The 24,898-nt window shown below is 39.5% G+C and overlaps 1 protein-coding gene across 1 annotated transcript in view; it reads right to left on the reverse strand.

Annotated features, from left to right (window-relative positions):
* RYR2 (ryanodine receptor 2) overlaps positions 1 to 24,898 on the reverse strand; it is a 697,632-nt gene that overhangs the window by 264,994 nt on the left and 407,740 nt on the right. The window contains exons 28-35 of the mRNA XM_039529228.1: positions 21,324 to 21,532; positions 18,608 to 18,782; positions 9,960 to 10,168; positions 7,698 to 8,044; positions 6,205 to 6,319; positions 5,174 to 5,334; positions 2,013 to 2,172; positions 1,656 to 1,742 (exon numbers count right to left, since the gene is read on the reverse strand). Coding sequence (XP_039385162.1) covers positions 1,656 to 1,742; positions 2,013 to 2,172; positions 5,174 to 5,334; positions 6,205 to 6,319; positions 7,698 to 8,044; positions 9,960 to 10,168; positions 18,608 to 18,782; positions 21,324 to 21,532 — 1,463 coding nt within the window. The remainder of the gene's footprint in view (positions 1 to 1,655; positions 1,743 to 2,012; positions 2,173 to 5,173; positions 5,335 to 6,204; positions 6,320 to 7,697; positions 8,045 to 9,959; positions 10,169 to 18,607; positions 18,783 to 21,323; positions 21,533 to 24,898) is intronic.

Raw genomic sequence — 24,898 nt, forward strand, 5'->3', positions numbered from 1 at the left:
ATTGTACATTCAAATTTTATTAGTTTTTGATATATTATTTATACTACCAATATTAATTGTTTATATTGTGATAAGATAGAGGTCTGGGTCAGGATCGGGGCCCCCTTCGGCTGTAAAAACACATAAGTGGCAATTCCTTCTCCAAGAAGGCTTGGCACTCTCTTCTATTACAAAAAACACTTCTCAAGATTTGTTGCTGATTGTTGCTCATTATTAAAGCCAAACCAAGGCCTTAATAAAGGCATTTTAAGCTTCAGAAAAACAGGCACTGAAGGCTAGATTCAGCTCTGGCCCTCTGTAGATACACAGGGCAGTAAGGCCTCTTCCACTCCCTGCCCAGCCACCTAGGACATGCCCAGATCGTGCCTCTGAGCATAGGACAGGAGAGATAGCAGGGGCTGCACAACCTATACATCCAGCTACAAGTATATGGGCAGAGAATGGACATGGAATGGATGAGTCCTTAGTTTGCACAGCTAGCATTACACCAGTTAGAGTAGCTGGCTGAGCAGACAGATATGGAGTATGCTACATCGCCAACAGTATTTTATTAAATTACTCCCTGCAACAAAAGAAAAGATGGAAGAAAAATCGTGCCTCTCCAAGATACAATCTGTTCCTGATGCTCCTCCTGAGAAGGCACAGCAACATGCTGCCTCAGAGTAAGCCTGGAGACTCAGGCCATTTCTACACTAACACCTATGTTGGCAAAAATTTTGTCACTCTGGGGTGTGAAAAAATGCTCTCCCACCAACAGAGCTTGTTGAACTGGTTTTATTATGTTGATGGGAAAGCTCCCTCCATCAGCATAAAGCGGCTACAAGAGCACTCTTACAGCAGCACAGTTGTATTGGTATAGCTGTGCCATTGTTAGCTTGTAAGTGTAAACATGGCCTCAGTCCAGCACTAAATATCCCAAATCATTAAATTCAGCTAATACACACAGTAACTTTTGTGATACAAATATGTATATAATCATCATAAACTGTTCTTTACTACAGAATGACAAAATATAATCAGGTTTGGGGAATGAAATAATGGAAGTTATAGAAATTGACTAAATTTGCAGTAGTGACAGATAAAATGAGCATAGAGTCCCTTTCACAATGTGAATAGCACCCCATGCATTCGCACGGCAGGAACATGTGATTTTAGAATCTTATCACAAAGGGATGAGATTCTTCCACAATGTTTGCATTTATTTTAGCTGTGACTACCTTATATGTTCCTACCAGATATGTGATGGCTTCAGATCTAATGAATAAATTAGATGATTCATTAGATGATACGATCTAATGAATAAATAGTGCATACTTTAAAATTGACCTAGTCATTTTATTCATTGCATGACATACAGCATGAAGGGTGACAAGCATAAGAAATAAATATTGCATTTACAGTTTGGAAATATTTAAGTTCTCAGATGCAATCTTATCAAAATTGTTTTATCCTGTCCCATAAGATCAAATTTCCAAGCCTACTTGCAGGCAAGAACCAAAATATGTGCCTTATAAAATGTCATACTATACAATTGCACCAACAAAAATATCCCCAACACCAGAAACATACTTAATTTAACAAAAGAGCAATAATTGGATGTTATCTGATATAACAATTAAGCTTATAGAGAAACGAGTAAGTGTGGTCTTATTTACCTTTATCCTTCCCAACTCAAACTGGAAAACATTGGGGCTTGTAGCTTGTGCAAATGCTGCAGGAAATAACTTAGTACTTGGTTCAACCTGAATCACAAACAGAAATACACAGTAACTGAAGATAGTAAAATGCCATCAATGCTAAGAAATCTATCACTTGTGTCAACTGCTTATAGGCTGAAACTACTGTGTGAAACTCTAGAAGTTCATAATTGGGGTTCAGAAGAGCGAGAAGATTATAATCGCATCAAAGGCGATAACTTTTCCTTTCATTTCTATTACTAAATAAGGCTAATAAAATTCAATCTACTAGCTTTTCTCATCTGGATGAGGTGACAAAACCAAATAAATATATACCTGATAATAGGTGCTCAGTTCCTTGCCATTAGCAGTGAAGGTTAGCAGACCACTGGCAGCATCGACCACGCAACCAATCTCCAGTCCATTGTTGTTGCGTCCTTGTCCGGGGCTCATGCTCTCTCCAGCGCACACCATATAGCAGTTACTGCGTTTGATACTGAATTTCAAGAGATACATTGGTGACTAGCATGTGAGTTTGTATGGGATGGTACTGTTGTAGTCTGTTTATTCAAATTAAAATATATTGTTGCAGCGATCAGGCTACTGCTGAAACTGGCATGTTGTTGTAAGCAGAGTCAGGATGAGCCCCACCCTGACATCTGGTGGTAAATTATGGGGAGTGCGGAAAGAAGTTTCGGTTATTTGCATTGGCACTCCCACCCCACTTAGCATACCGCAAAGCAGCATGGGATGATTATTTTCACAGCTGTGGGACCCCCAATTTCGTTGTTATTGGGGCAGGAGCAATGAAATGTTGTCACCCTGATTGGGTAAATGGGGAACTACAAAATTGTCTTGTGATGGGGGGTTTCATTGTCAGCAGGATAGCGCTTGCTAGACGGGGGACATGGGTTCCAAAACCCATTGGGGAGAGAGGCTGGGGACAAGTATCTGTACTTGGCGGTGCAGGCTCCTTGTGTGAGCCAGAAGCACCAGTTCCACCTATGCTTCTCTCCACTGTGGAATGTCAGAGTTAATTTTTGATTCCCTTAAGAATCTAGCTGCAGGTTACTGAGCTGAATTCACTGGCACTGGGGCTCCCCTACTATGAGCTGAAATCACTGAAGAGCTGGACTTGCTGAGCTGGACTTGCTGAGCTGAGAGCACTGTGCTAATAAGTGGAGCTGAAATCACTGAAGAGCTGGACTTGCTGAGCTGAGAGCACTGTGCTAATGAGTGGAGCTGAAATCACTGAAGAGCTGGACTTGCTGAGCTGAGAGCACTGTGCTAATGAGTGGGGGAGCCTGAAGCAATACTGGCAGAGCGGAGTGGAGCAGTTTGTGCAGCCACTGGGTGAGTGGAGCTGAGCAGCTCGTGAGGACGGCTGGAGCGGATCACAGGACAGCTGGTGGACCAGAGCAGCTGACAGAGTGGAGCAGCCCACAGAGTAAGCGGAGCTGAGCTGTTTGCGGGGACGACTAGTGGAAGCAGAACCCCACAAAGAGGCAGGGCAGTTGGCCCCGAACCACGTAAGGTGCCCCTTTCTACCTAGGCTGGGGAGGGGGACCTCTGCAAAGAGACTCTTGAACTCTGGGCTGCCTGACCCGGGACAGAGACTTTTGAATTGTGGGACTTTTGGGACTGTGGGTGATTTGGGGGGTTGCTGGACTCAAGGGCCCAGAGAGAAGGACACGGCCCAAGTTGCTGGGGTGGGGCTTTGCTCACGGTTTGACCTATGAACTCCAGTTGAGGTATTTTCCAAATTTCATGCTTGTTGTTGTTTATCTTATGTAATTAAACCTTTTCTGCTACACCAAGAGTCTGTGCTTGCGAGATGGGAAGTATTGCCTCCTTGAGGCGCCCAGGGGTGTGCGTAAGGTTTTCCCAGGTCACTGGGTGGGGGCTCGAGCTGGTTTGCATTACGCTGTGGGGAAGGGACCCCTAGGTATTGAACCTGGCCCTTGCTGCTATCGTTTCAGCCTGGCAGAGGGGTTACATTGTATTAACACCATGGTTGGAATCTGGCCTTATTCATAGCAAAACTCCCACTGCTGGCAATGAAGCCAGAGTTCTGTAAAGATGGAAGAACTATTTCTGACAAAACAAGAACCAGGCCAAACCTTTACATGAACCAGACAAAAGAGATTCCAAGAGTTAACATTTTACATCATTTATTTTTATGCACCCCTGAACTTACGGATTCTGACCTGCACCATAAGCAGAAATGCTGTGAAAGCATGAGAAGAGCCAGCCTAATTCTGGCCTGACTAGAAGCAGGAAGTACCAGAATTCTAACAAGAGACTGTTCTCACTTGATTTTGCAGACTCAAGATTTTGCAGGCTAAGGGCCTGAATGACTGAAATGGCACATAAAAGTGTTGCTGCTTCTATTTTCAATATACATCATTTTGATCAGGCAATTATTCCATGTATTCTTCACAATGGAGATACAAAAAGGTAAACTATATCAGTGATTAAACTTTACTGCACCTTTACCTGTCATCAGTTATTTTACTTTCAATGACATGGTACTACATCCATGGATCTTGACTTCACATGTTTCCAAACAAGAAAATTAGAATAGCTATAATGGGTCAGACTGTTGGTCCATCCAGTGGTTCTCAACCTTTCCTGACTACTGTAGCTCTTTCAGGAGTCTGATTTGTCTTGCATGTCCCCAAGTTCCCCCCACCTAAAAACTACTTGCTTACAAAATCAGACATAAAAATACAGAAGGGTCACAGCACACTATACTGAAAAATTGCTAACTTTGATTTATTTTATAATTACATGATAAAAATGAGAATTGGAATATAAATATTGTACTTACAATTCAGTGTATAGTATATAACGCAATATAAACAAGTCATTGTATGAAATTTTAGTTTGTACTGACTTTGGTAGTGTTTTTTATTTACTTACCGTAATACTAGGCAAATATCTATAGATGAGTTAATATATGCCCTGGAAGACCTCTGCATACCCGTTTGAAAACCACTGATCTAGCCCAGTATCCTGTCTTCCAACAGTGGCCAATGCCAGGTGCTTCAGAGGGAATGAACAGAACAGGTACTCATCAAGGGCCCCATCCCGTCATACACTCCCAGCTTCTGGCAGTTACAGGCTAGGGATATCCAGAGCATGAGGTTGCATCTCTGACCATGTTGGCTATTAGCCATTGATGGACCTATCCTTCATAAATTTATCTAATTCTTTTTTTAAACCAATTATACTTTTGGCCTTCACAGCATCCCCTGGCAATGAGTTCCTCAGACTGATTGTGCATTGTGTGAAGAAGTACTTCCTTTTATTTGTTCCTGCTCCCTATTAATTTCATTGGTTGACTCCTCAACATTTAAGGGTCGGATTCTCCTCTATAATTCCCACTTTATACCAGTATAACTAAACATTACTCTCAATTTATACAGGTGCTAGATGTTTAAAAACATATTCAGTATAAAACAATTCAATGAAAAAGAAAAATAATTGGAACCAACCTCTCATGAACCTTTCCTTTTTCATCCCCTAGTGTCACTGTAACAGTGCGTACTCTGTCCAAGTCAAAGGTCATGTCATATTGATGGAAGTCAGATGTAATCCAGCCCACCCAGACATTAGCGGGTTCTTGCCCAGGAAATATTCTCACCGAGTAATAGTACTGTCAATAAATTAACAATATCCCATGGTGTTAATATTTGGTTTATATGTAATAATTTTGATTCAGAATTAATTTGTTGTTTTAAAATCTTGTCGTTTATTTTTCACAATCTAATTGGGATGAATCAGTTTTTGTGAACAGGTATAGTCTTGTTCAAGAGTAATTCGTTAGTAGAGCAATGAAAGAATGATGTCTTATTTTGAACTGACGTGTCCTGCAAAAAAAGGGGTCTGATTTAAACTAAAAAGCAAGGAGGATAAAAAAAGATGCATATTTGTTTAACAAGATACACACAGAAACATTGGTGGTATGTTCACATTACAGTGAGTAGAGGATTAATAGACATACAGGGGCATAGTTATGCCTGCAAACACTGGAAACACAGTAAACTGAGCAGATTTAAGGGGCTGATCCTGTCACTGATTCATGCACAAAACTCCCATTAATTTCAATGGGAATTCCACATTTCATACTCTGAATCAGGATCATGTATTCAGTTGTTGACTCTTTAAATCTCTATGTTTGAGTAGCTCTGGGCTTGACTAGCTGTTTCAAAATAGGGCCATATTCCGCCCTTGCTCTGTTTGTTCTGTTGCCCATGGATGTTCTTTTAAGCACAGATCCAAGCTAAGTTACGGCTCTTCAAATAGGAGTTGGTTTGGATTTGTTGTTAAGTAGGGGGCATGTCAAAATGGAATGAGTGTGGTGATCTCAAGTTTTGCCACACAGTACTACCGCAGAAAATTGCATAAAAATATGGCGCTTGATAAAAGAGTGAAAAATTGAATGTGTTCACTAAGACTCTACTAGCAAAAGTATGCACTTGTTAGAAAAGAAAACGGCAAAAATATGAACACTCTGTTGCCATACCGTAGAAGTATGCATCAAGTAATCATAGTCATCTCTGTCATCTGCCAGAACATCCTCTGTGAGCCGTGCAGAGTGGCTTGTGCTGTAATCTGGCTTTGTCCTTCTGAGCATAAACCTGTAATACATCAAAGTACTGAGGACGGAGTAAAATCACAATCTATATCAATTTTGAGCAAATCAATATACACATACAGGAATTCTGCAAATATAAATTAACTTAAAAGTTTTAGTTGGGTCCAGATTGTTATTTATTGTTCACATTAGGTATGTGTGGAATAAGAGCTTTACAGAAGACACACGGCAAAATTTTCAAACTTGCCTAAGTGACTTAGAAGCTTAACTTCTATTCTCAAAAGTCATTTAGGAGCCTAAGTTCCCTTGACTTTAAGTGAGAGCTTGTCTCTTCAATACTTATGTCACTTATAAAAATGGATTTAGGCTTATCCACTGCCTCATTCCAAAAGTTTACAATTTAACATGACAAAACAAGCTAAGGGATGAGCAAAAGTACAAAGGGAATGGAAAGATGAAGGTTTCAGTAATATGTCTGGACAGTTACTAAGTTTGGGTATGAGTATCTGTTGTATCAAGCAGGCAAGGTACTAACAAACTTCAAAAGGACTTTATTTTTAAAGTGGAAACCTCTTTATCAAGCTGCTGCTGCACCCTCTGTAACTCTCACTCTGCCTCCTCAACTCCTCCCCGCTCCTTCCTGTTTCCTGTCCTTTCAGACTCCCAACATCCAGTGCTCCCAGTTCTAATAATCACAAGCAACATCTAAACACCACATTCCCTCCTCTCTTAAGAAACTCTCCCAATTAAAATAAACATTGTTGTTCAAACCACAGGAACAAATAGAAACAAGACACTATATTATTGGCAGAAATATTACACTGAAAACACTGTAGATACTACATAACATAGTCTCTAGTCCCAAAGACAAATCACAATGAAGTGTGGAAGGGGAGGGTTTGTTTGATTACCTATGAAAATGAGGAAGATATAACATAGTGAATATTCTTGCCTCACTTAATTGGGCATTGTTGAAGACCATGAAAGTTCAGATATTCACTAAAGCTGATCTAAATATCTTTGGCCTTTGCTGGAAGTCTTGTGAGCATAATTTTCTGATGAAATTTCCAGTATTTCCTAGTTTTAACAGGATCAGAAAAAACCCTCTGGCACTTTTAGAGTGCCTTTCATCTGAGAATGTCAAAAGACTGCATTTAGCCTCACAATACCCTTAGAGGAAGGCTTCTTTTATAGATTTCTGTTTCTTCTATTTAACAGATGATGAAAGTGAGGCACAGTGTTACAAAACGATTCAGTGGCAGAACTGGGAATAGAACCCAGGAGTCCCGACTGTCAGTTTAGTACTACAGAAAACTTTTACGGGTGATATGGGGAGGGATTTAAAATGAATTCTCTAGTAATGTTTAAAGTGAACCCAATCCACCATATTATGACAACAACAGATCAAATATGTTACTGACCTTTGTTTAAGACGTGAAGGTTTCTCTTGAGTGTAATCCTTGTGGTTATTGAACTCCAGTTTTGTAGCTTCTTTTTCTGCCCGATCAGGCACTAGGTGACCATGAGCGGTCTTCATCAGAACTTCAAAATCAGAATCAGCATCATAATCCTCCAAGTCACTTTTTGGGCCAAAAAGACCAGTGCCTGGCAACCCTCCTGCTGATGTTTTGGAGAATACTTCTGCACACTCAATAGGCATGCTCAAGCGAAAAAACATGATGCCTGTTTTGCTGTTCTGTGAGCCAAAGGACTTCTGTGTGACCTTCAGACAGGGGGAGCTGTCTGTGGTGCCATCTATTCTCGTCACCTATCAAATATAAAAGCTCATATATTATAAAAGTAAATGTCTTCCCTTCCTACACCCAAATGTTCCAGTTCTATCTTTAGTGTAATATATTTAATGTATTTAGAGTTACAAAATGATTAAATGTTACAATATGGCAGAGATATTTAATTAAACATCAGCGTGCACTATAGCAGCAAGTGCAGGTAAATATATTGACAAGTGAATGAAAATGCTTCCTTTTAGCACTTATAAACTGGATATACAGTCAAAGACTATGCCCACTATTTTTTGCAATAGTACTCCAACCTTGGCCAGTATGATCCATAATAGCTCAAACACAAGGCACAAATAAAGAGAAAGAACAATATTTGTTTTTACATATGCTTCCTGATATACTTCAGTAGAGACAGAGTTTCAATTTCATTCAGATATGGCTTTCATGCAGTTTGGTAGAAACTGATTGCAATTTTATAGAATCAGAGGGGTAGCCGTGTTAGTCTGGATCTGTAAAAGCAGCAAAGAGTCCTGTGGCACCTTATAGACTAACAGAAGTATTGGAGCATGAGCTTTCGTGGGTGAATACTCACTTCGTCGGATGCATGTGAGTGCATCCGACGAAGTGGGTATTTTCCCACGAAAGCTCATGCTCCAATATTTCTGTTAGTCTATAAGGTACCACAGGACTCATTGCCAATTTTATAGAGTTATATGTATTTTGAAAAAGTATGCATTTGTACAGATTTTTGTTATTAGATAAAACAAAATCTGAAAACAGCCTATTGTCCATTCGCGTTCTATTCCATTGAACACATGGACTTAGAGTATTACATTGAATTTGTGCACGCAAGCGTAAAAAGGTGACCGGAATTTCAGTTCCTGTATTTAAATGCCTGTGGAGTACTGTCAGCAACAGCATATGTAGAACTCTGAAGTGTTTTTATATATTACAGTCCATATTTTGAGAGGGAGAGAGAAATACTCTTAAGACCGCAAAGGTGAGGTCACAGAAGTTAGGAAACACCAGAAATGAAGATTACCAAGGCAATCTTAACTCTGCTCCCTTGTGCATATGCCTTATGATACAGGGTAACATTTTCAAAAGAACCTAAGTCATTTAGTACCTTAAGACCCAGATTTTTAGAAGTGTTTGGGTGTTGCTTTGCTCAGCATTGTAACACCTAGCTGACTTAGGAAGCTAAGTCCCTTTTGAAAATGAGACTTAGGAGACTAAGTATCATAAAAAGTCAATGAGAGACTCCAAAGTGCCTGTGTCACTTTTTAAAATGACATTTAGTCATCGCAGTGATGATTAGAGAAAGATCTACATACCTCTTAAAAACTGAGCTTAAGTCATTTAGGTGCTTGTGAAAATGTTACTTTTTGAGGGTGGTGGGGGTGCAGAATCCTTGTCTCATTCAGTGTGGAGTTTTTATGGAGTGCAGTATAAAACTTTTGGGACAACAAGATACAAGCAAGTATTGAAAATATACCTCACACATGGAGCACTATCTGATCTACACTATTGAATGAAGCAGAAATCTTTACGTTAAAAACAATATAATTAAAGACTGTTTTATAATGTACTCATCAATGGAGTAGCGTTAAGGTTGTGGAAGCAACCTTAACTCTGGAATGTTCAGGCTTTTGACAGCTCAACCTGGCAAGCTTAACATATGATTTTATTTAGTATTTAGGAGTCTAATACATTCATACTCTTCCAAGAGATCACTCATTGGCTGACAGAATTAATTACCATGTTCTCATTGAGCTACAATCATAGTTTACCGGATGAGTGAGTGCATGTCAGATGCCAACACTGATATCCATATTCAAAGGGAAGGCTGAAATAGCAAAAGCGGCAAGTTAACTGTAAAGTTCATTTAATTAAAACAAATTCCTGAAAAATTAACAGGAAACATTAATGTAGAACGCAAACCTCAATGTGTTCATGGTTTGGTGGCACCGGGAAAAACTGAGGGAGTCTCTTGCTCAGCCACATGGTGATGTCTCTGTTTGTATTAACAGCAAAGGGTTCATAGCCTTCTTGTAAGCCACAGATAGTAAAATATTTCAGGGAGCTGACATCTTTGCCAAAGTTCATTCTTCCCACTTGAGACAAGCCCAGGCTACACACAGGTATAAATCCTATAGAAAGCAAGCAAGCAAGAATTTATGCATCCCTATATTATAGAAGTGTTTTCTTGACATAACACAGGCAGAAATGGTTTGAGATAAAAATGCCTGAAACCCAAAAGGTACAAACTCCTGTATTAGTGTGTAGTATGCTACCTCCCAGGAATCAGCAAGCAGCATATCTCTTTTATTGTACTGAACACAAGCCTCTCTAAAAAGAGATGCAGCAAGAAATGCTATCACATACCAGATAATTAACTGTTCAGAAATATCAGACAGTAATTGCCATATTGAACATAGGGGCCAAATTCTCTGCTGGTGACCAGTGCTGCCAGTGCTCAGGATTTTACAAGTCTTACAGTATTTGATTTTGCTCATCAAGCTTCAGCTCACAGTTGTGGTTTTTTGTTTGTTTGTTTTGTTTTTAAAACAAGAACCTCACCTTTCCTGTTAAAAAAAAAAGTTTCTAGACCTAATGGCTGCAGAGAAAAACTTGAAAACATGTCCCAAAGGTAACCTAAAGGTTTGAAAACCAGAAGGGCAAATAAAAAGAACCCACATTTATTTCTTTAAATCTCATTATTTGTATACCAATCTTATGATATTTTGGGGTCAGATTCGTGACTTATGAATGCGTAGGGTAGGCAATACTGTACTGTAACTTCCGTGAAGTTGATGGATGGGGTTGTCCCTGTATAGCATCAGGTGCAAGTTTGGGGTACAACCCTAGAACAAGATTGGTCTCTCAGTACTTCTCTTCTAAGAGAAGACCCTATTCATTAGAAAATGAAATTCACTCTTGTGCTAAGTCAACACAAGACCTATGCACCACTTCAAAAATTACATTAAGACATCTCTGGTTGTTAGGGTCAGTCTGTTATTTTAGAAAATGAAGAAAATGTATTTTCTTCTCTTTCTTCTATTCATCCTTCTTGTTCCCCTTCCATCTAACAATACTATTGAAAACTTATTTGACTTGTCTGCTAAAAAAAAAATCAATTAACTTTAAAAAAAGTGTCAAAAAGGTAATACCCTCCTTCCCCCCCAAGAAATGTAAATCTCAATGCTCCACTCTATTATGCTGGTAGAGGTGAGTAGAATCTAATGGAAATGGGGGAGGAGAAATGGCAATGGTCAGCAGGCAGAGCAGCTGGGTCTTCCCATTCTTTGGGGCCCCTAAAATTAGGGGCTATGCAGGATGGGAAGGAGCAGAGCCTCCATTCATGACATGCTCTGCATACACAAGAAGAAGAATGTCACAGCCAAAAGCCACAGTGGTTAATGCTGTTCTGCATTAACTTCCAGACTTCAAAACTTCCTTTGAATATTTTATTACAGATGAGAAAGATTCACTGTCATTTACATGTGTGTTAAGCATGATAAACATAAGGCCAGAAACTACAAGCCGCAGACTCTAGTCTGTAAGATTAATATCTGGATTTCTATTTTCATGGCCAGGCTTTTAGTAATGAGACATCAGTTTCACGCACAGATAGTGAGATTGCTCAGTCAGCATGATTTATGACTACTTTTTATTGCAAATCCATTGTTAAACTATAATACAAACCATTTGTCAGCAGAATACTAGAACTAAATGGGAAAAATCATATTAAACAATTTATAACAAGGGAAGTTATATTTGCATAAATCAATATATATTTAAATTAATATCTGCCTCACAGCTTAACTTACAGGGAAGCTAACATGCACCCTGCAGAGTTCAATGAACCATGAATGATTGCAAATGTTTTTAGGCAAAGCCAAAAATCACAGCTCTGTCTGCAGTAGGATGACAAATCTTGATGCATCACTCAAGAAGTGTTGTTCTTGGGAGCAACTATCCCTGGGGGAAGCAGTTAGTGTAGTTAGAGGAAGGGTGTTCAGAGAAGACAGCCTGGACCTCTGTAATGCAACACATCACTTGCAAGTTTGCACTTTATATATGGTGGGAGAAAGCCAACTAGATATAAATTTATCTGACACAAACCACATGCTTGCCTGCCTAGCACCTTGTCTCCCTTTACCTCTGTTTCATATTGATGTAAAGCACTTTGAGAGTTCTTCAGGATGAAGGACAACATATGAATGTCAGTCATTCTTGGGTAGAACTGTCCAGCGCTGAGCAGACATTCAAGAGGAAGAAGAAACAAAACGCCTCCCCTCCCCTTACAAAATGGGGAAAGCACAATTGCAATTCTTGTGTTAAGGGAGCAAAAGGACTGTACAAAGGTAGCTACCGCACAGCAGCATTAATCTTTCCATAGTGGGTGGTATTATAGCCCTGCCCCACACTCCACAATGACATGCTTGTAAAGAGGGGTGACAGGATTATGCTCCCCAGGCATTCTAAGGAAGTAGGTACTGTAGGAAGTGATGTGACTCAATGTCTCCAAGAGCTCTCAATGGAGTAGTACAGCCCTGCACCATCCTCAATATAAAAGAAGTCTTTAAGGAGCATTGATATAACATATACTTGACACAAATGACTCTGCAAACAACATGCAATATTCCACACAAACATTCTGACTTCATTTTTTTTAAATAGCATTATAGATGGGAAACGATGAGTGCATGCCATGTTTGTATGAGGAGTTTTGGAACAGTTAGAATGCTACTGAAGTTATTAGTGACAGTATAGAGGAGGCATTTAAGAAACTATAGGTGTATTTCTTTGATGCAGATAGGATTTTATCTCATAAAGGAAAATATATATACATTTAGAATGAAAAAAAGTGTACATGGAAAAAAAGAGCTCAAAAATGTACTCAAAAACAGGAAAGTGGAAGAATAAAATGCCGTCTGCATCAAATTCATGTGAATTTGCAATACAAGAGCAGCTAGTTAAGGTGGATTTTAACAAGGGTCAATGTTTCATGTAAGGAAGTGGCAATATTTTTACCAAATTCTGTATCTACAGCTATTGGAGATCCAACTCACATGAGCTAGCCCCTTACTACAACAATCAGCTCATATATGAAAGAGCTGAGTTATGCATAATACAGGTAGTGGCAGTTGCTGTGATGAGCAGAAGCAAGCAGCAAAACAGTAGGAGTGTAGAAGCTGAGTATATAACAAAAATGCAGTCCTGCATCTCAGGAAAAATCATCACCCCTAACAAGAAAGGGAAATGAGCGTGTACAAGATGACACACATACACTATCAATTCTACTACATGCATGCCTGTCTGTCAGATCTGGAGTAGTATTCTTACAGAGGCACACATTATTAGAAATATAGTATGCAGTTGCTTCTCATAACACATTCACTAACATGGTTAAATTATTAGGAATCATAACCTTAGCAGACATAGTACCTGCTTTCCAGAGATACAGATCTATTTATTGAACCAAGGTAAGCTGTCTTTAAGTTACACATATCTGACCAAGCAGCCTACATTGCAATGAATTTTGGACTAAATCCTTACCCAGGAAATTTTTTCACTTGACGTCAGTTGGCAAAATGCAGAAGGTTCTCATTAATTCAGTAACTAGTCAGTGTGACATAGAGATGACAATCCGTATCATCAGCCCAGTTCCACCAACCAGATTAATCACCAACTCATTCTGCAATAGCCAAAGTCCCCCAAATCCCCCACACTGGAACAGTATGGTGCCTCATACACTGAGTGAAAATGGCTGAAGATGGCTGTGGCAGCATTAATTTGCTAGGTAGGACAAATCCTTCCCTGACTGACATGCAATGCAACCATACCAAAGTAGATGCAGTTGCACAGGGCATGAGTCAGGGTAGGATTTGCCCCTCCCCACACCCCTGGGTTGCTTTTGGCAGATGCATATTGAATAAGGAATATGGTCCTGAAAACAACTCCATCCACTTTTTCCACATCCAAGGTGAACCACATAATGCCACCCTTTGCTTAGGGCAAAAGGACAGGGCAGCATAATTTCCATGCAATTTATACTCTTTTGGAAAAGACTGGGTGCAACTTGTAACCTTTTTGTCAAATATACAGTGCAGCAGGGCCTCCCAGAGGGGAGGGGGGCAAGTGGGGCAATTTATCCCAGGCCCCGGGCCCAGCAGGGGCCCCCACAAGAGTTTTTCAGGGCCCCTGGAGTGGGGTCCTTCACTCGATCCGCAGGTCCCGGAAAACTCTCGCGGGGCCCGGGCCCCCGGAGCTTCTTTGCTCCTGGTCTTCGCTGGCCGGGGGTCCTTCCTCTCCGGGACAGAAGGACCCCCCGCCGCCAAATTACCGCCGAAGCGGGACCTGCCGCCAGAGTCCCCGGGCCCCCGGAATCCTCTGGGTGGCCCTGCAGTGCAGACATGAAAATCATGCTATAAAGTTGCACTGGTGTAACTGGGGACAGAATTAGACTCATACTATTTACCTGGCTGAATATTCAGAATTATGCATGAATATACCATACCTCCTGCATGAAATCTCTCGTGCACAATCATATATAATGTGCAATTATCTTTTAATAGTTATGTTTACTACTGACGAGAGTGATATCTCACAAGTGGTACCGTCTGTCATAATTCTGTGGAACTCATCTTGTTGGCAGTAGACCCTAAAATAGGGGCCTGTGAGCCTGATTAGTAACTTGGCAGAGAGCCATATTCCCTTTTGCCTGTTCGTAAATATGTTATAACACCAGCACTGGCTTATAAGTAGGCTGCGTCCTCTGAAGCAGGGCAGATGGCTCTGACAAATTGTTATTTTTTTTCCTGAAGTGAAAAGCCTCATTCTGCAGCAACCTAAATCTCCAACTGTCTGAAGCTGGGAGTGGACAATAGGGGATGAATCACTCAAAATTTCCCTTTAAAGCATCCAGAACGGGCCACTGTCAACCTCTTAATTACCTTATTCATTCAATGGTTGCGGGGAGGGTTGAGAGATCATTCTTGCCTGCTTTCTGAGGGCAGGTCTACACTACAGCTGGGATCGATGCTCTGAGATCAATCCACCAGTGGATGATTTAGCAGGTCTAGTAAAGACCCACCAAATCGACTGCAGATCTCTCTCCAGTTGACCCCTATACTCTACCCCCAATGAGAAGAGTAAGGTGTAGACCCCATGGTAACTCAACCTAAGGTTAATCAACTCCAGCTACGTTATTCACCTACCGTGACTTACCGCGGTAGTGTAGACATAGTCTGAGTTACAGCTATAACACCTTGCTCAGTAATTAGGGCTGTGAAGTTCACAGAATTGTGAACACTAGTAGGTTGAAGCACGAGTCTTCTACTCACACCCACCACACCTTCCCTGTGTGGGGAATGTAAATGAAACCAGGAGCAGCTCTGGGGCAGCACTGCTCTAGAAAGCAGGAGACACAAAAATGAGCACTTCCTCTTCTTGTAGCAGAGCTGGGGAAGCTGATGCAGGAACAGCCATTTAACATTAATCAGTTCTATTAACTCCACATCCTACTAAAATAGAGGCCAAAGAAAGTAAAATGTAACCAGTTATTAAAAGCTATAATTTTGAAAGCACAGTAACATACTCTAAGAGATGTGTGCTCATCGGTCAATGTAAGTGACCTTAGCATGTAGAGAGACATGCCATTTCAACTGACAAATGCACGTCCCACAATGTGCTGTTGCTCAATTACATCATCAACTTGCTTACACATTGTGAATATGGCACAGAAAATATTTACAGTAGGAATGAATGCACACCACAGTAGACTAGAACACTGAAGCTTGTTTTTTTTAAATTAAGAGAGAGAAATAAGAATTTATTTTCATGACCCCATAAAAGTGCTGTTATATTCAGCATCAAGGCCCAAAAAGGAAAACCACTATGGCTCCATGACGAATATAGGACAGGCAGCAGGGAAGTCATAGAAAGAAGATTTGATTCAAAGCCAATTAAAGTGAATGGAAAGACTCCCAGTAGTTAACTGGTCTTTTGATCAGATACCTCCTGCACTCGATGAACTGTTCCACAACAGTTCTATGACAATGTGGAGAGGAACTTGTGCACAGAATAGGACTCTCTCTTCTATATATGTTTCTACTGCAATGAGATCACACTCAGCGCTCTATAAATAATTAATATCAGGCAAGGCTTGAGGAAGCCCATTGTCTCTTGTATGTCTGCAGAAGCATCTCTCAGAGTTGCTTCAATGCCTTTTTGAAACTGGAAGCACAAATTCTGTCGCATAATACTGCAAATGCTGACCAAATGAAGCAAGTTTTTGTTCTACATTGAATATTTTGAGGGCAAAATTCTATTGGGCAATACAATCATGTTTCTGGCAAGCCATTTAGAGATTATTTACCAACATACACCTCTACCCCAATATAACGCTGTCCTTGGGAGCCAAAAAATCTTACCACATTATAGGTGAAACTGCGTTATATCAAACTTGCTTTGATCCGCCGGAGCACGCGGCCCCGCCCCCCCAGAGTGCTGCTTTACCGCGTTATATCCAAATTCATGTTATATGGGGTCGCATTATATTGGGTTAGAGGTGTATGTATCATTCAGAAAAAAACAGAATACAAACTTTCAAAATATGCAGTGAACAAACAAATCTCCATTAACAGGGACCTGTCGAGTCTGAGAGATTTAAAATTCCATCTAGCAGTTTTATTTTCATTTGTGGGTGTGTGCATTTTTCTGAGCAGCACATTGAATTATTCAAAAACACTTCTATCAGACATTTGCAGCCCTACAATAGTTCTGCAACTGTAGCTATTAAAATCAATTCTTAATTCTACATCCTGTCATTGAAGCAAACTTGAGATTTAGGCCTAACCGAAAGCCCATTGAAGTCAACGGAAAAACTTTCCATTGTAAAAATAAAAATCAGCGATCATCTTCTTTGCATCAACAGTTTATTTACCTTCATTTTTCTTTTGAGGGCCTGAAGATAAACCTCAGAAACAACCCCCCCAAGTGCAAGTATTGTGACTTTTCATTTCCTTGCTTTTGTGGGTTTGCCTCAAAATACGTATGTAGCAACTAACTGCTTTGCAAAAAATGTTTTATATAATTAGATAATATATTACATAAATAATATACATAATTACAATAACTAGTCATTGAACTATCACCCTATGGCCGGATCAACACTAACGTTTTTGCTGCCTTAATGAGCAGATCCTTAAACTGCAAGCAAAATGAAAGGTTATTCGAATATAAGACAATGGGTAAGGCAATGTAAACACAATATTCACAAGTGAAAAACATAGGAAAGAGAACAAACAGAGGCAAGGGGAGGCCTGTCAAAAAAAAGATTTTTGTGGGAATAGTTTAATTTAAGGTTTTTTAAACTAACTTTAAAAAAACATGGGATCTAGCTCATTAATAACAAATATCATTGTAAAATTATATAAAATGATTTTGTTGTCTCAGCTAATACAAATCTGCCTGTCAGTATCTTAATATTTTCTTTTATGCTGAATGTAACTATTAGCACTCAGACCAATCTTCTTTTAACCTACAACGGAGGTCACCAAAAAAAAAAGTGTGTAATATTTCTCTTGTGAATTTACCACTCGATTTCTTGTAAACCAGTATTGTCGACCTTGAGGTCCCCCAATGTATTTATTGCATGACAATTAAACTTTTTGGTGACTTCCACTGTCCTTTCCTCATTCCAAAGTTGTGGGAAAAGTTCTGCATTGAAGATAAAGTTGATGATTTTTTTAATCTTTCCCTTAAGGCTTTTTAAAACACATTTCTGACATTTAAAAAAATGACTCCCACACACACAACACATGATGGTAGTATTGGAAGGTAATATCTGAATTTTGAGTTGAATGATTCATTCCCAATCTCCCTGTTTCTTTCTTGAGATCAAATGAAAATATTTACACATTAAAAGGAGGAAGAACTTTCCCTCCTCAGCAGGAGGGACAATCCTTATTGTCCTTTAAAATATTTTGAAAAATTAATGAATTGGTGGTGAACGATTCCATATTGCATCCTCTGTTTGGCCACAGAACAGGCAGTAGCAGTATAAGCTTCCTGCATTTTGAGTGATGAGGTAGGTTGATTTTATTTACAGTCTTATTTCTGCAACTTCAGCCTTTCCTTGTTGATGTCATGGAGATAACAAGGGAATTCAAAGGAATCACAGAATCCCAGTAGTCTGTGAAAAACAAAGTACTTCAGCCATGACTACAAGTTCTGAAGAAGTGCCCCAGTACTGTAGCAAAATGATGAAGCAAGCTGTTCTAACTGCAATCACTAGTGCTCAAGATCTGCATCATAGAGTAATTACTATTCTATTTCCACCGATGCGTACCTTTTTGCCCTATGCAGTTCTCAGCTAAATGAGAGAAAGCAAAGTTACTATAAAGCAATGCCAAGTAACAAATATTTTTCTGCCGACAGAAGGAGTGTGTCACACATGTGACAAAACTGCATTCTCATCTGCTCGTACACCCACAAAGAGCATGTTAAAAGGATGTCAACCCACAATAGGCACAATCTAGCAACAAAAGCAAGTTAACAGCACAAAGCGTGCAACCACTTACCATCACCAACCTCAAAGTCCTTGAATGCAAGCTCTGAACCTGAGTCATCGAGCAGGATTTCACCGTTCAGGGTGAACATCATGGTGTGCTCATTCATGTCAACCATACATCCCACGACATCCCCTGCCATCCAAGAGCGGCCAAAATGCTCATTACCCTGGTGCCACCGCTGGGCCTGAAAGGTATTTCAGAGAAGGATAAAAACAATGAAAGTATTTCTCTCCCTCTCAGTGATATGACTAATAATCATCCCCCTCAATTAACACAGCACTAGAATTAATACTTTTACAGCAACTCATTCTGAAACAATGCTCATGAGTATCACAATTACGCTTTGAGAGTGGCAATCCTACAATTAATTTTGTCGAAGCACTCCCAAAATCAGCATTGTAAAACGAGGCCCAGTGAATAGACGGGATAAATTGATATTTCAGCATATATTAGTACACGTGTAAGAAAATATTTTATTTTTATTTGGAAGATCTACAAAAGGTCTGTCATGAAAATAATATGGTCTCAATTGCCAAGTGAAATAGCCGTTTTATAGTATTTTTTAAATTACTTTCATGCAATTGCTTGGCCTCTAAATTTTATGCTTCCAAACAATCTTCAAAAATATGTTATTCTAAATGTATTTATTTAGATTTATGCAACATGCCTGCCATGCTCTCTAGGGGCCTGAACATGCAGGATGCTGAGCAATTTTTGGAAGTGATGAGCACCCTCAGTTCCCACTTGTTTATATAGAAGAAGTTGAGGGCATTCATTACCTCAAGGAGTGGCTCAGCACCTTGCATGACTGACCTCTAGAGGAATAAATATTGCACGTTTGGATGGCTGCCCTTTGTTGTGGAGTTTGCATAAGAGCAGAATCTAAATAAATACATACAAATTCTTAGTAAATTTATAACAACAGAAAAACACACTATTAATGACTAACTCTTCCTAACACACCCATTCTATCAGGACTAAATTTCCATCCCTTATTCCCAACTCCTGAAAAGCCTGGGAGAACACGGGAGTCTTGTGGCATGCCCTGAAATACAACAATCTCAAGCTCTCTCTGATCAAGGAGGGGGTGGGGGGAATGAATTCCAGAACTGAAGAACCTTCATCTAAAATCCCTCCTGTAAATAGCCTCCCAAATTAACTGGAAACTGTTAGTTCCAGCACCTCAACTGATCTCAGCTGCTGTGGTACAGTAAAAGGATAGAGTCATTCTTAAAAAGTAGTCACAGCTAAAATCCTTAAGAAATGCATCAGTCAAAACCAACATCTTATACAGCACCTTGAAATCAGATGGGAACCAGAATAGAGCACACATCAAGGGTAAAATGTGCTTCCTGCAAGAAATACAACTAAAAAGGAGGATAATATCCATTACATTAATCTTAGCAAAACAAAAAGTATTACTAAAATCCCACTATTGGCTTACAAGGACTGAGATTGTATTAGCTTGGAAAACTTGACTGACGACATGGTTTACACCTAAAACAAGGCAGGGACTGGCATTCTCACTGCTGCTTTAGGGGTTAGTGATCTTATACAGTTGCAAGGAAAGCATCAAGGCCTCAACTCAGGATTTAGCAGGACAATTGATTCTCAGCTTTTTATTATCATCATATTCAAACATATTCAGTGCCCATCCTCCGCTAATGATAGGACACTGTGGTTATTTAATTTGATCAGTGATTTAAAAAATTCTGACTTTTCAGTTCAATGTTAAGGCATCTCAATTTGTATCATACAACACTGTCAAATAAAAATCCAGTAACAACAATAATAGGGCTGACATTGTCAAGCCAAGCCTATCTGCATTTCTGAAAATTGAGTTTGTGAAGAGTAATGGTAACTTCTGTCAAGTATTATAATAACAACAACATAACTGAATTCCACCTCTGGACACATAATGCATTTAATATGCATTTTTGTACTAAGACATGAGTCACCACTAGTCTAGATAACAACTGTTATCATGGCAAAAATTTCACATGCCTTCACACTAAAATGATGTTTTACTGCCACACTTTAATGAGTCATCTGACTCTTGTGAAGGATCAAAAACCAATGGCATAAAAAATGTTCTGCTTATCTATATATTATCCATACAATTAGATTTCAATCTCATTCTTTCTTTCACACTGAAGTTGGAGCTAGAATGACATGCTTTCTCATACTACATGCTATCAGAAATTTTCATTAAAAATTCAGTCTTCATGTTCATAACTTTTTTATTCTTAATCAAATTCAGTCCAATGGAATTACTGCTGACAAAGAAAATTATGTTCACTTTCCTACAGATATTTCCTATAGGGAGACCACTGCACTAGGATTCAGGAGAAATGGATTCTAATCTCAGCTCTCCCAATGACTTGATTTAGGGTAAATTACTTAAGTGCTCTGTGCCTCAAATACTCACCCAATTTTGTACAGCGTTTTGAGATTTTCATATGAAAAGAGCTATATATGTGCCAAATGTTCTTACTGTATTTTTGCCAAGTAATACGGTTCTACATTCTAAAATATTATTTTACCTTTCATTTCACCCAGACCTTAAAGAGGATTCTTAATATTTTCAAACACTGAAACAAAAGCTAAGGCACAGAAGGATATTAAGCTGAAACAACTAGAATAGGAAGAAAAATTAAGTGATTTTTGTTAACAACTTACTCTCACTACTTGCAATCAATCCCCGTCAAAACAAATCTATACAAACCTTGAAGCCATCAAAGACAAAAGCTTGCTCATCTGAGCCAAGTTCCTGGTCTGGCTGGCAGCCTGGCCAGGTCCAGCCAACTCTCATGTCTCCTGCAGTGACTGCCTCAAACTCAAAGTACCATTTTCCAGCCTTCACTGCGTAAGTCTTCTCAGTGCGGAATATCTGGAATCTTTCCATTATCCCAGTGCACATGTCTGACCTTGTAGCTGCAAAGTTAACAAAAAAAACAAACAAACCTACATCTTATGTTTATCTAATAACAAAATGAAAGCAATGAAAATAAAAGGAGATTACTGTATAGTATCCATACCTCTCAACCTTATTGAAAAATATTAGGAAGTAGATAATGGCATTTAGCAATGATTTACCATAGGCCATGATGCTGCATAGTCAAGAATTGAAGCCCCAAAAGCTCAGTTAATACAGTGAGCTAGTAATGCTACCAATGATTGGTAATGCACAAGAGAATATCATAGACTCAGATTTTAAAGGCCAGAAGGTTCATTATGATCATCTACTCTGGCTTCCTGCGTAACACAAACTACAGAATTTTTACTCAGTATTCCTACTTCAAAGCCCATATTTTATGGTTGAGATGAATCATATATTTTGAAAGACATCCCATCTCGATTTAAAGACTTCAAGAGATGGAGTTAACACCACATCCCTAGATAAATTATTCCAAAGAGTAATTATACCTCACTGTGGGAAAAAAATGCTGTATTTTCAGTCTAAATTTTTCTAACTTCAACATCCAGTCTTTGGATCTTGCTATGACACTCCTTGCTAAATTAGAGTCCTCTACTATCAGAAATCTTCTTCCCTAGTTGGTACTTCTAACTGGGATCAAGTCACCACTTAATCTGATCTTTGATATGCTAATTAGATGGAGCTTCTTAAATCTCTCATTGTAACACTGCTATACAAATATTTACTTACTGTAATGAGGCCTACCCATAGTTATGTGCATAGCTAAGAGCACTTGGATCATGTAATTTAAGCATCATTTTTCTGCAGTGGGAGGAGTGGGCAGAAGGAAAGGATACATTCCTGCATGAGCCTCTAACAAATGTACGCACCAGATGACCACATTTCTCCATTAGAAAAAATATCAACTTCTGACAAGGAGAAAGGGCAGAGGGTTTGAAAAAACAGATGCCCTTTAAAATACAAGTGTAGGAAAAATAATGGGCATTTCTTATTATAATAAAACTGACTGATTTGAGGTTAAGTGGGTGAGGTCATGTCTTTTATTGGATCTACTTCTATTGGTGGGAGAGACACGCTTTTGTGAATACACAAAGCTCAAGGCTGTAAACTGTTCAACGGTAAAAGAAAAATCAATGTTTTTATGATGTTTGAAATCAGACCCAAAGAGATATTTAGAAAATATTGCTAAATACTGAAATAAAATATAAGATTCCAATTGAATAGACTATTCTTATTCACTTTCCATCCTAAACTGTTATATAGATATTGTGTCCTATTAAACAGTTGACCTGATTGCAACAGCTAAAGAACAACATACAAGTTTACAGGCTAAAAGGTTACTTATAAGTATCACATTTTCTGCCTTGAACATACTTTTCCTTCAAGACTAATATGGCTACATAACAATTCACTCAAGAGGGGCTCAGCACGAAACACTATTTAAAAAATCTCCAATAGAAGGAGACATTAATCTTACTCTTACCACTGACATTATTATGCAAACAGTGTGTCATCTTGATCACAACAGATGTAAACTCCACAAAAAGATTAGTGGTACACTGCATAAGTGAACCATTACTGCCCCTAATGCACCAGAGAACAGTGGAATGGTTGGGAAATGCATGGGTTTAAAAAATAAGTCAGTAAATAATATGTAAATAATATGTATTTAGATTTTTAAAAGGAAAGAATGTGCATGTGTCACTTTGGAGTGCATGAATACATCTATTATTCTCTCCTCCTTTTCCCTTACAACTGACACTGAGGTTTCACCCTTTATCTCTAACCTCTGACCCACTGCACCTACTCTCCTGAGCCCATACCTGTCCTCGCCTCCTGCTTTCATGCACTCCTCTTCCTTCCTCCTCAACCGCCAACTCTTCTCTGGCTCCATCTCCTCAGAATGTAAGTATATTATGGTTTCCTCCACAGGTGAAAAAAGGCAGCTGTTGATTTTGTCTCTCTCCCCCATTATGCCACCACTCCCTTCTTCCCCTCAGCTCCTCCCTTATTGAGCATGTACCCTTCAACCATTGCCTTGAGTGCCTTATCCTCTCCAACTTCGCTTCTGTCCACCTCACTCTAATGAAACTGCGCTCACAATTTTCTAATGACCTCTTCTAGAAAATATCTCAAGGTTTCTACTCCACACAGAGCTTCCTTGATCTCTATCATGCTTTTCATACCTTCATTCATACCCTTCTTCTTGACATCTTATCCTGTCCTCTTCCTATCTCTCTGGCTGATCCATAGAAAGAGATAGAGAGCAGGAGAACCCAAAGGGCTCTCATGTTGGCTGCCTCCTTTTCTCACTTTACAATCTCTTTTTCATCCTCTTACACAGCTTCAACTACCACCTCTAAGCTGATTACTTGCAAACCTTCACTATTCCTAACATCTTCCCCCATCCAGTCCTGCATTTTTCATAGATTCATAGACTCTAGAACTGGAAGGGACCTCGAGAGGTCATCGTTTTATCTGTTTCTGACATTTCCTTCCAAATGGCCTGTTGCCAACTTAAACTTAACACAGTTACCCTTGTGCAAACTGGGTGTAAATGGCAATGATCACATTTTACAAAGATGTAAAGGACTACACAAGGCACAAGGAAGAGAAGAAGAAGAAGAAGAAGAAGAAGGTGGACCCTTATTGCCTTCCCAATTCCCATATTCTCTGTCATTATAAACAATGTCACCATCTTACCAATCAGTCAGGCCCACAACCTGGGGCTCATCCTTTAATTCCTCCATTTCCCTTCTCCTGCACATCCAGACACAGTTGCCAACTTTCATGTGGTAACTAAGCATCCCGACTTTCATAATAAGGCAAAAATCAAGCTAATCCCATTTCAAATCATGGCCAAAACAAGCCAATCCCTAAGAACCCCAACACTCTATGTGACTAGATCCCCCCGGAATGCAGTCTGGGTTTGTGGTGGGCCTGCTGTGCACCCCTGACTCTCCCCTCCTTACCCCCCCTTGCCCACGCTTGCCATGAGCCGATCAAAAAAAAGAAGCAACAAGCTACAACACGCAACAAGCCAAACAAGCAATAAGCTACAAGCCAAAAACTAGCCAACAGGCAACTCACAAGCCAATTAAGCCAAAACCAAGCCCAATCACTGTGTTTTTTTCATGGGTTTGGCATGTCTGCATCCAGACTATGTCTTCTTTCTCCACAAGATTTCTATAATTCATTCTTTTACATACAGCTAAAACTCCTATTCAGGGACTCGTTCTCTCATCTTGATTACTTGATCATCTCTGATATTCCTGTTAGCTCCACTGCTTCCATTCAGTCTGTACAAGACATAGCTTCTAAAATCACCTTTCTTGCCTGCTGCTTTAACCACGTCAACAACC

This window comes from Mauremys reevesii, linkage group 3 (assembly GCF_016161935.1).
Source record: "Mauremys reevesii isolate NIE-2019 linkage group 3, ASM1616193v1, whole genome shotgun sequence".
Taxonomy (NCBI): domain Eukaryota; kingdom Metazoa; phylum Chordata; order Testudines; family Geoemydidae; genus Mauremys; species Mauremys reevesii.